This window comes from Thunnus albacares, chromosome 13 (assembly GCF_914725855.1).
Source record: "Thunnus albacares chromosome 13, fThuAlb1.1, whole genome shotgun sequence".
NCBI classification, from domain to species: domain Eukaryota; kingdom Metazoa; phylum Chordata; class Actinopteri; order Scombriformes; family Scombridae; genus Thunnus; species Thunnus albacares.
This window is the reverse complement of record NC_058118.1, coordinates 29,039,836-29,052,672: the sequence shown is the minus strand read 5'-3', so window position 1 is coordinate 29,052,672 and position 12,837 is coordinate 29,039,836. Positions and strand designations below refer to the sequence as shown.

Genomic DNA, 12,837 nt, shown 5'->3' with positions numbered 1-12,837 from the left:
ATCTCCAGCATTTTGAGAATTTGTAATGTTTGCTGTCTAACCAAGCGTTAGATGAGGACATCAATTCAATGTTGTCTCTGTGCAATAAAAACAGAAGTGTCTTAGTACAAGAAATAAAAGCAGGGTGAGAATGTTACTCTAGCTCTATCGGTGACCGCGAACAACTCCAGAGCTGTTATTCACACAATGTATGCAATATTTGTGGTATAGTAGCAGTTATCTCATACCTTCGAATCTGACAGATGAGTTCTGAGAAGTACATTTATTATGCTCTTGTTTTCCTTTCTTTTTTAAGTACACTTTGGTCACTTGGGGAAAACATTTTTATTTAACAAGGTACAAAAATTAGCTTTCATGAAAAGATTCATGGGAGTTGTTGGCATTCCTTTCACACATTTACAAGGATGTTTGTTTTTAAAGGGGTTGGTTTTATTTGACTGTGATGTCCAACAGTGGTTCTAAACTCTATTATTTTAAGCAGAAATGTGGTAGTGTTCATGAATTGAACAAAATTGAAAACAGCAAAGTGGTACCAAGTTACCTCCTTGCTCAGTATACTCACAGCCTTGTATCTGACCAGGTAATGTTTAATGGGGGAACCGCCATCATCTTGCTTGATCCAGTTGACCTTAAGAGAATTGCCCCTGTTTTGGACCTTGACCTCTAGTTTGGGGGCACTTGGTTCCCCTACACAGGACAAACCACAGGGTTATGGTTAGTTAACATAAAAACTGGCTGTTGCATGAACACCGTCCTTAGCTTCTAAACACAAGCAACCAACTGGGCCTCTAACTTTCGTCCTGTGTTCAAGTATGTCTGTGTCTTCAGGGTCAGCTAAGCTAAAACTGAGTGGCAGTTTAACTGTAGGAATTGATTGCCAGTTCTACCTATCAAACACCTGAATGTGGTGCTGTTTTATGATGTTTTTCATCAAATTGTTACAAGTATGGCAATCAGAGGACTTTTAACTAGTGTTATTAAGGCTGGGTAAGGTTATTAAGAGTTTTCACGCTGTCACAGACAATGACCTCTTTAAATCCAATCAGAAATGAATCATTTTTCAAATGGTGATTTGTAATGGTTTTAGAAGGCACTGACAAATTATGTTATCCTGCCCATGTGGGTGTCAGATCAGAAAACACTAATATGGCTCATTTTTAAAGGCATTGAGAACATCTATTACTGTTTAGATAAGAGGACATATTGGAACCAACATGAGCTGACCACAGTCACTCTGCTCTGATGATGATAATGTAACTACACTTTCTACAGGCAAGCCTACAGTAAGTGAATATTTGAACATCAAATATAGATTTGGGGTGGAATATCACTTTAAGGCAGCATGGGGGAACAGAGGTATGGATATATTATGAGAGCTGGATACCGGACTAAAAATGGCGCCCATTCAGTCCTATAGGAGTTGCTCGCCTGGCACTTACGCCAAAAAAAGTTTCTAGCTTCCGGGCTTGCTTCAGAGTTTGTGGCCCACTGAATATGCACAGTAGTGTTTCCCCCGCTGGCCCCGCCCGTGAATTCCCACTCAGCCCATAGACTTTACATTGTGATAACATCACAGATTTTTAAATCGCTTTTCTCAGCTCGAGGAAAGTTTTACAAACATAAAACCTCCATGGATCGAAAGTTCATAATAGAAAGAGTCATAATTGATGTTGGTTACAGTTTGAGGCATCCTGTCAACAGTTTTACAGATGTCTCTTTTATAATGGTGGTCTATGGGGAAAATCCTTTTTGGGCCGCAGGGGGATTTTTCGCTGCAGTGCCGCGAGTGGCCACTGGGAAAAATTAGCTGCAAGGCTGAGCGGTGGCGCCCTATCCAGCTCTTATTATATATCCATGGACAGAGGGCAGTGTGGTTGCCTCAGAACCATCGCTGAAGTGTTGTTCTCCTTGTGGCTCCTCATTATCTGCTCTGTCCTCCAGAGTAATGGCTTCTGGGTTGCTAGCTAATGAGCCTGTACAGACTGATTGGACATGTTACTCTATTACTTTTAATAACATTTACATAGTCTTGTGGGATGGACGGTCGAGGTGTTTTGTGTGCATGTGGAGTGATGCTGGCTTTTACTCCCATGCCATTGTAAGGGCTGTAAGGGAGGAGGCTAACAACCCAAATTCATCAATTATGTACAAATTGGTTACACACAGTCGGCCGTGTTATAATATTATTCAACTGACTTCAGCCTTTGTCCTGTGCTAGCAATTTGATATTGACTGCCTATGAGCAGGTGGAAAGAACAAAAGTCTTTACATAATCTTATATTATGTAACACATGATGCAGATTTACATACATGCCTTTTGCTAGCAAATCAGTGAGTAGGCAAGGAAAAACAAAAAAACATTAAAGTCTTGCATACATTTCAAATGGACACAGAAAAAGATGTCAGTGTTCACATTTCCAGACACAGTATTTAACGTTTCAAACAACATTAGTGGTTGTGAATGAGAATGCATGAAGGCACTTCTTCTTGATCATATGGTATCATCTGAGCGCACAGCCTGAAAACTGCATTCAACTAGACTGGAGTGAGCATGGCATATGCTGAATGAATCAGACATTATTAGTTAGTAAACGCAGCAGAAACATGGGGACAAGTAGACATTAGTACATTCAGTATTGTTATTCATGAGCATCATTCTGGGTTGGGTACATTATTTCTGAGGCTAAAACAGAGAGAGGGGTTGTTAGAATGAGAAGCTCTTTCATGCAGGCTGGATATTTTGGGCACTGCTAAACATGAGGAGGGGCAACATGTGGAGCACTCACACTGACACATGTTTAACGGACATGGTTCCACGTGTAGCCCGACCTAATACAGCATCCTCCCTCATCTTCCAGCATACATTGAGAGGTAAGTGGTTAGAATTGAACATGAGTTATAGGAAAAAAAACATGCTGTGGGATACAGACATTATTTTAGTCAGTGGTGTGGGTTCATAATTCCTTCTGATGCAATATTTAATGCTGAAAATCTTAATGTAACAGCCGCGTTTGCACCAATACTGATATCAATTATTGTGAAGAAAGAATGCGACACCAGTAGCCTTTACAAAGCCTTTGCCATACCTTTCAATACTGTTGCATTTAGCATGTATATGTAGAAATGGAAGTACCAACAAGACACCAAAGATGCAGACACATGCAGACACAAACAGCATTTTCATTGGGAAACAACAGAACAAGAAGAAGAATGCAACAAGAAAGAGGAAATAAACTTGCATGCAGCAGTAATGTAATGGGCTGCTGTGAGTCCATTCAGTAAAACACAGATAGCTACTGTAGAGTAAATCATTCGGAGTAAAATAGAAATTAGTTTCATGGGTGAGTATGTGGGCTACGTTTAACAGTGCATGCGATGCAGATTACAATAGGTGGCACATTGTGAAGGTACTCTTGTATAAATGCAATTCAAAATACAATGGCAAAAAACATAACAATACATTTTTAATGTAATGACTATGCAGGTTTCACAAAGTAAAATCTGCAATTTGACCATTAATGCCACCTGTAAGCAAATTATGGTACAATTTAAAGTTAGGATAAAAAAAGCTAGGCTGTTTCTAGTCAAGGTCGAATATAAACAAGCACAACAAGAAAAAAATACACTGGAGAATTAACAATTACATGACATGAAGTGTGTTGGGATTAAATTAAACTGTACTAACCCTGTTGTGCCTGATTCTTTGCAAGTCACATAACGTATTGATTGGCTGGAACAATCTTGGCTTCTGATAAAACCAAAGTGAGAGAACTAATCTAAAGTAAGATCAAATGAAAAAAAAAACGAAACAATGGAATGAAATGTGTGAGCCCAATTACAATTGAATCTATAGCTCTTGTTGCATCATTGCAATTTACTAAAACAAACATATTTTGGTGTGTTTTAAAGATGTATACATTTCCTTTCCAGTGGTATGAGTTTAGTAATCCATCCAACATAGATTACATTTTTCTTGGTGCCTCTACAGAAAGGAGCAGCCATAAGCAGCATGTGAATGCTTATGTGAGTTCACAGATGAGTAAAATTAAAAGTTTTGAAAGTTTTAAAAGTTTGTTATTTAAGTTGGGCTTATTTAACCTGCACTTTTGCAATTTGAGTTGAATAGTTTCAGCTACATCTTAGCTAGCACTGGGGACCCTTTTTCTACTTGGTATTAAGATGCAATCTGTATCTGAATATCTTATCTGTATAAGGACAAAAATAATGGTACAGTAATGTAGGTGTAAATGCAAGCAGAAGGCACTGAGCTCAATTAATCACGATACAAAGAATGTGGCCCTGGTTTGTATTTCATATATTATTAGATTGTCCATACAGTATGAATCTTTAACAAGGCACTAACAAGAGAATAGTCTTGAATTGTTACTTTGTGATTGCAATGGAAAATGATAAAAAAGGACCATAATTGGCAAGAAGAAAAGTCATAAGATGACTGGAGATGAAATACTGTTGAAATGAAGTAGTGTATGTTTACTAAATATTTACTACATGTTTACAGAATGGCATAGAGATGGATGAAAAATTGGCAAATAAAACTGAAAGTGTTTTAATGCCTCATCTATGAGTCTAATTTTACAAATGTCTTCTGAACGATCATTACTGATCTTGTAATCTCAAACTAAAAAAAAAAAAATTACCTTCTGTTGGCCAGCGAAGACGACATCATCAGCACCATGCAAGAGCCACATGACAAAGTCACATGATTGGGTTGGGGGGAGGGACGACATGGGAAACACACAAAACATTTTTGGAATGATGAGAAGGTCAACAAAATTAACAAAATGAAGGAGAATGTTAAAGACAAAATGATACAAAAAGAACACAAACAACAAAAAGAAACACATAAATAGATAAACAGATTTTTTTTGAATACATATAAAAAACATGTTGCTGAATATATGAAGCAGTTGCAGTTTTTTTTAGTTTTGGTTGTTGAAAATATGTAGAATTTCACAGCATAAATAAACAAACAAATACACTGATTTCGATTTTAACATATAGATTTAACACAACCAAAACTGAACACCCAGAATTGCTTCATGCATCCAGATAATCAACAGTTTTTCCTCTGATTTTTTTTTCATTCTATTTTTTTTTTTTTACATAGCAACATTAATGCCCAATGTGAAATTGAACTATGGTCCGCTCTAACACCATAATGGCCATTAAAGACAAATTAAAGATAAGGAAAATGCAGCCATATGCTTGGTGCCCTTGGGACAAACAATAAATCAGAAGAAGAACAGAGGAAACTCTGCATCCTTGGGAATACATACCATGCCAACTAAATATGGTACACAACACAGCAGACAACAGTAAACACATGAAACATCAGGAGAAATAAGGTCTGCATCAGATGACTGTCTAAAAGCGTTTGTGACACTGTGTAGTTGCTGGAGCACATGAACAACTACATCCTGAATCTAATGTAAAGCCAAGGCTGTCTTATCTGACAAATGTTATTAAAAGTTTGTTCAAAGGTAGAGATTGAGTTAGGGACATTGAAAGGACATCAGCGACACAAGTAGAACAATAGACATGCAACAATTACTCCATTAAACTTGTATGAAATACACAAACCATGTTTGTTTACACACTGCACACTGTTATCTCAAATTTTGCTTTAGGTTTTGTGTGAAACCACAAATTAAAGCAATCAGTTTAGGTAGTAACAAAATAGTAGTACAAAATAACCATAAAATATCAGAGGGGGAATGCAAGTGTTGCTGATCACTGTCACCCCTCTGTTACTTCACTGGCTGCTGAGGTTTTCGAAACAGGCAAAGCAGGCCCGCCCGCCTCTGTGTATTACCTGGTTGTATAAAGTGCGCATTATCACAGCAAGAAAATGAATCTCCTTTACATTATTGTTTGTATAGACAGGCCGACTTCACAAGATTAGTGCAAACTGCACTGTCATAACTGTATCACTGTATCTAAGCTACACAGACACAAACTGAGAAACATTGAGAGGGCTCTCAGAAAAATTCAAAGTCTACAGTGACAGATTATCCATTGTTTTTTACTAACATTTGATGGCAAAGAGGCAAACATAAGCTTGGTAGGTAGTAGAAAGTGGGGGGCAATTGCACAATCCAAGATGGCGACTGTAAGTTTTACTAATAAGTGTTAAAAGTGTTATTTGCACACTGAATACATTTTGATGTAGTGTTTAGCTGTTACAGGTTACACTGTTGGATGAACATTCCTGTGGAAAACCAGTATAAATGCTAAATGATGTTTTGACCTATCATTAGGCCCTGCAGTGGGTATCTAGGTAGCTGTGCCATCATAAATCTAGTCACCTGTGACGGGTGACACCATTCTCTAACCCTGACCTAATGTCCCATTAAACTGCCTTTGAATCTTTAAGCTACCCGGCCTTCACTGCAGCACGCTGCTTGAGCAATGATACAAAAAAGCAGCAACAAAGCAACAGAGGCATACACCTCTGTCTATATCTATACCTATATCTATATCCATATCTACATCTGTCTATAAAAGGAGTTTTTCCTTGCCGCTGTTACCAAGTTTTTGCTCATGGAGGAATGTCTCTGAAAAATAAAGAGTACGCTCTAGACCTGCTCTATATAAAAGGCGCCCTGAGATAATTTCTGTTATGATTTGGCACTATATAAATAATATCATCACCAGCTATCACTATCAGCTAACAACACGCTAGCTAACAATAGCCAGCGAACAAGATGATAAACTAGCAAGCATGCTGCTTGAGCCACCAAACAAACCGACCAATCTTCCTCAGCTACCTCACCTTAGCAAGCAACAAAGCATACATTTCATCTAAACCCACCAAACAATCAAGCCTCCTCAGCTACCCCATTGTTGTAATAAAGGCAGTAGGAGATAAGGCGGTAAAATAGTGTCGATGACAAAATTAGTGTTTAGCAACTTTGACTAATTTAAGACATCAATATTTGTTAAACTGCAGATACGTCTGTACTATCTACCACTGGGTTGGAGTTTTCAGTTGCATTTACCAGTTTGTTGTCAACATTAATGGTACCTACAGTAAATTTTATACGAGACAAAGACATCATAAGTTGTTAGCATGGCGTAGTTTCAAAAAAACGTTAGCACGGGTTATTACTGAACACAGTGTATGATATGGTGTCATGATTCTACTATCAATCAACTAAATTTACTCCCAATATGGTACCTATTATAAAAAAAAAAAAAAAAATCACTTAAGTGTCAGCATGGAGTTGTGCAGCCACCAATCTACCAGGGTCTTTCACTGTGATTTGGATCTTCATGAACAGGTACGTTGTGTCAATTATGTCACACATAATATCATATAGTCAGGCCGTTAGAAGGGAAACCTTCATGTCCTTGACAAATGTTAGTAAAATCTATTAGAACTCAAGCCAGTTAGCAAAGCCAGTAAGTTGCCGACTCATTTTGTTGTTTTGCTACACTCTACCTGCAGAAGTAGATGAGCCCTTTTATGAGCCACGACAGTAATGAATGAACATCTACACTAACTGTGAGGCCAAGCAGGTAAGAGACATAGAAGTGGAGAGAGACACACTGCACACTGCTGGACTGGCATACTCACTAAGGGCCATACTGGTGGCAGCGATAGGGGGTGGTGTCTCTGATGAAACTGAAAGATGGTGAGAACATGGTGAGAGGTGCTAGAATTCTCCTTAACAAGACGAATGTAATGCTTGTTTTGTTTTTTTTGCTTTGTTTTTATACTATCTTGGTTATAATGAATTCCTCTGGAACATTTATGTGGCACAATGACTCCTGTTGTTTTTTCATGGGCAGCTCATAGCTTTTTGTATTACATCCTGTGCAATGGGAACGTCCATGTGAACTAATATGTCAAAGAATGGACACATTTTATATTTTCAAATATACTGCAGTCATTAACACTGTATTGGCCACAATACACATAAGACATATGACCTTTCTAAATGCAGGTACCTGGTACCAAAGTTCTTTGGAGTTGGAACTTGGAAAGTTGAACTTGGGAGTCCAAACTTGCAAGAACACAACACAGTACAATTGAGACAACAGCGTTCTTGTTGATATCATCACCTCAGCTGGGCTCAGGTGATTGATTACTCCTCAACATAACTGAACTCTACACCTGTTATCTCCATGTACAGTATATTTACATGCAGTAAAACCAAATCTAATATCATCCCCTAAAAAACTCAGTTATATTCTTATAACCCAATTCCACTGCAACACATATTAGATTTCTACTCTGACACTTTAAGTAATTAAATCCTATGTTATCACAATCAAAAACCTGTACATGGGGACCTGAATAACCAGGTTTCTCTTGGTCAGATGACGAATATGGTCCAAGCCAGAATAAAACACCTAACTGGGATACTAGTGTGAATGTAAACATACTTGTTGAAGATTTGCTTATAGACCATGTGGACTGCTGCACAATGGTCACAGTTGTGATGTGTTAATAGAAAGCTACAGCTCTACACCTTTTCTACACCCCAATAGAAACTAGGAAGCCATTTACAGTCTTTCTTATGTATTCTTGTGACCTCTGAGATACATGTGGCTTTAAGTCGAATGGCGAAATAACAATACTGAAATAAAAACACATCATGAGCACAAAAGGGAATCCTAATTATTTATGGGTATTTAAGGCCTAAACATCTAATTTTTATGTTTCCATATGGGACCATTTATGCACAAAGATTCCAAACTTTTAACATTATTACCAGTAAGTATCTTCGTCTTTTCACATTGATTATTTTATGATAATACACCTCTGTTCTACTTTGTTGTTTACCTTCTTTAAAGATCACTGCAGAGCTGAATTGCTGCAGTGCACAAGTGCAATATATTTTAAACTAGAGAGACACTAAAAGAAAGATGCTACAAACAAGCAATACTAAAGAAGCAAAGGTAGCATTAAGGACTATAGTACAAAATCACTCACTTGCTACAAGCTATGAGTCTGTCATATCAATCTATAACACTGCTTCACAAACCTGAAACCACATTAGAGTAATGAAATGGAATGCTGTCTGGAAAAATAGTCCAACAGGTAATGAATGAGTACTGGTATCCAATTAAGAAAAGACAAATCATGATTTTAAGGCATAGTGCAATGATTTCTGTGGAACTTTTCATGGAGGACAAGACATCATTAGATCATGAACGCTGTTAGTTTCACATAATGTTTCTTCAGTCATTAAAGCAGTGTTTTAATACAGAGATAATGCTCAAAGTAAAGCAAATAAAGGCAAATGGAAGAGATCCACTACAGAAGAAAATAATGCAGACAGAACAGGGCGAAAAGAAACTTACTTGTGAAAGAATACTCTGAGAAGTCCAATGGAATACAGAACAGATGGAAAACGATGATGAGAAAACAATAACACAAAGAGAAGAAACAAAGACAATGAAATGAGAAATATGAACAATGATAGAGGGCAATTCTGTTCTGCCGCATCATTAACCTGCTGTCACCCTGCTACTTTGTCTTATTGAATCCACTGCCTGTAGCAAGTCTCACTTCTCTTTGTTTGTTTGCAGATAACTTTGACTTTGACAATACTAATACTGTTACTCATTAAATTAGAAATTTGTCTTTTAAAAGACTTCAAGCTCAGATGTGACTTTGGTTGTTCTATGGATTCAGTGTTTTGTTAAAAGGACAAAAGGGGTTTCTGTATGACAACACTGCTACTCTAATGTAATGTAAGCCATCAAATGACATGTGTACAATCTAAATGGATTCCTTAGTGTCTTTGTTCTTTTAAATCCCGTAACTGATACAGGAAATACAGTTTAAGCACAACCTAAAGTTTCTACAAAGCTCTATGTAGACTCGTATAAACTGAATATACAGTTTACATCAGACACTGTTTTTTTCTTTTTTGCTGAAACATCTTGAAGTAGAACAAAGACTCTTGCCTTTAGCTAATCAGGCAAAATGAGGAGGATTTTCTACAGAAGCCCTGGGGTGATTAAGCACAGATGGATGTGTGACATAGAGGCTGGTACAAACTAAAACAAAGATTTATTTATGACTCTGATTTGAAATGCTGACTAAGAAATAGGTCTGCTGACTTTTGATTGTAGCCTGGCTAAACTAATGCTGCAGTGGATAGATGTATTAAACGATAATACTGTTTTATTATGACTTGGGTCTTATTATCATAGTTTTGGCCATCATTTAAATCGGTAATAATAACAAAATAACACATAATAACATATATCTCACCATCTTAATTACGAACGTGGTGACATTGCTAAAAAAAAAAGTCTGGTGGGTGAAAAAATGGTGAGACTATCGGAAAATAAAAGCAGAAAACGGTAAAATCCTCACTGCTGTTGTGCACACACAGCTTTCCAGCACAGGATGTACAAGATACACGTTACTTACCTCCACATAAAGTGACTTATTCATCTAGATAAACTGCTGGCTTGTTTACAGCCTGTCTGATCGTCTGACTGTCTGACTGTGTTTCTTAATTTATTTGGTGAGTACGATGTTATCATAGCCAAAACTACAATTCAGTTAGGAAACTCAAGCAAGCAGTAAGAGCTAAAGATGAGAGAAGCGAGCTTGTGAACAGAAGGTCGCCAGTTCAATTCCCTGGACTGGCAGGATAAATCACTCGCCCCTCATTACCACTACCAAGGTGCTCCAGAGCAAGGCCCCTAACCCCGACTGCTCATGTAGAGCTGCCCAGTGGCCAGTAGATCAGACTGTGGTTGTACTGGACAGTTTTCAAGTGTGAATGCATAACTGTGTATTCAGAGTGTTCCTGAAAAAAGAGCATTGTTCTCAGTGAAACTCCCCGCTGAATAGATACAGGTGGAAAAAAAAAGGATGTGAGTAGTGTGGCAGCAGGTTTGCAGCAAAGTGTGAGCAGAACACTGACGGCTTAAATACACCGCCATGAATATAAGTGTTGGATATATGTTACAGCGAGGGGAGTATAGCATGAGAGTGGGACGGCATCTCGAGTTGGTCTGCCTGAATTAGCTCGCAGGCGTCGCTTCATTAATAAGACCCATGTTGTAATAAAGCTGAATTATCTTTTAAACTCCAAGTTTCCCTTCATTGCCTGTGTTTGAGACTAGCACCTAACCATATTATGTGAACTTTCTTATGCTGGCTGTGACTTTCTTGTGTGACTGCCTTATAATACTGAGTTGTCTTTCATAAACTGTTTAAGAACCAATACCAATAATCTGTCCTAAAACATGGCACAAGAAATACACAGTCTTCCTTTTGGTTTCCTCCATTAAATCTCTGATTTTAAAGTTAGATGCCCATGGTCAAACTAATCAGCTGTTGTGAGGAGTGAGACCCTTTTCTCACATTTCAAGTGTCTATTACAATGTGTCAAGTCAGTCTATACCATTATTTTGTACTATATTAAGCACTTATGGGATAGATATGAGCCAAATCCAAGAGATCATTATTTAATATAGAACATCCTCTCCTTGTATCTACCTTGCTCTGTGCCGGTAAGATGACTCTTCTCCTTGCTTCCTTTCCCCCAAACACAGTTAAATATAAACATTTTCTTCACCTCCAAAATACCCAACATTTCATCATCTGCTGCCATTTCCTTCACAAAATATACACAAGCTTCAGTGACCGCTAAACTAAGAATGCGTGCTGTCATTGAAAGATAAAGAATACCTTTTCACACTGAAGTATAAATCAGCCTTAAAAGCACAAAAATACTTGAAGAGAGCTTGACTAAATCATCAGAGTTGTGGGCTAAGAAGGCAAGGTAATGGAAAGAGGCAAGGTCTGCCTTATACACCACATACATTCAAGTGTAAAGAGGCAAATAATACTGTTCATTGGTAAAGGATACACAGGGTATGCTTTGTTTAGTTAACACTATTAACCGAGTTGGATTATTAAATGTCAGCAGCATCAGGAATAATCATTTCTTCTAGCTTGGCTGGAAAAGGACTGCACTGGGGCTTGGCGTGAGAAAAAGAGGACTGTGGGGGTGAAAGCATCTGGTTTCAGCTTGACATGAACAGGAGGTGGATTGAGCAAAAGTATTAGGTTCAGAGCACAAGGGTCAGAGGAGCGCTTACTGAGAGCAGGGACATGGGCAGCAAGGGCAGTACTTACGGACTGGCTCAGTCGTGAAAACGGTAGGCGAGCTGCTCTCGCCTTCGCCTTTGCCATTGGTGGCAGACATCTTGACCTCGTAGGTGGTCTCTGGTTTCAGGCCAGTGATGGTGATCTTCGTCATGTCTGTTGGAGGCAAGCTGGTGTTATTCCATGCATGAACTGTATACAGTGATCCAAGAAATAGTAAACCAAGACTAGAGGAACAATACAGTAGATTTTTATTGGTCTTTATTGGTCTATATGTGTATATATATATATATAACTTTATTTCTCATTTACAAAATCATAAATCACTTGTTTTCTGGTATTTGTGTTTGGCTTGTTTTGCCTTTTGTTGTTGCATTGATTCTGTGTGATATTAAATTGATGTTTATTATTCTTTTATGTGTAATCCAGGAAAACTATGAACCATTTTGTGGAAGCTAATGGCAATCCAGATAAAGTAAATGAAATTAATGTATTTAAACAAAGCCTTTTTTTACACTAATAGTCAGAGCACTTGGTTTGCTTGCTATAACAAACTATTGAAATTTTTTGACATTGTCTGTTTTTGTTTTTTGTTTCTTTGGCTCACTATTTGCTTGCTCTTCCTACTCTTCTTGCATTCACTACAATTGTTTGTACAGCATATACTACATTACGTCTTCCTGTTGTTTTGTTGTGTTTGTTTTAGGCTGTGTGTACCAATCTACTTCTTCACT

The 12,837-nt window shown here is 37.8% G+C and overlaps 1 protein-coding gene across 17 annotated transcripts in view; it reads right to left on the bottom strand.

Annotated features, from left to right (window-relative positions):
* Window positions 1-12,837, bottom strand: part of ncam1a (neural cell adhesion molecule 1a) — a 272,147-nt gene that overhangs the window by 29,154 nt on the left and 230,156 nt on the right. For 5 of the 17 annotated variants that reach the window (XM_044370545.1, XM_044370547.1, XM_044370554.1 and 2 more), the window contains 2 exons: window positions 12,134-12,259; window positions 563-687 (listed from right to left, as the gene is read on the bottom strand). In XM_044370545.1, coding sequence (XP_044226480.1) covers window positions 563-687; window positions 12,134-12,259 — 251 coding nt within the window. Of the gene's footprint in view, window positions 1-562; window positions 688-4,658; window positions 4,662-7,597; window positions 7,646-8,809; window positions 8,813-9,330; window positions 9,346-12,133; window positions 12,260-12,837 lie in introns of all 17 variants that reach the window. The other 12 variants (XM_044370539.1, XM_044370542.1, XM_044370552.1 and 9 more) reach the window with 5 other exon arrangements.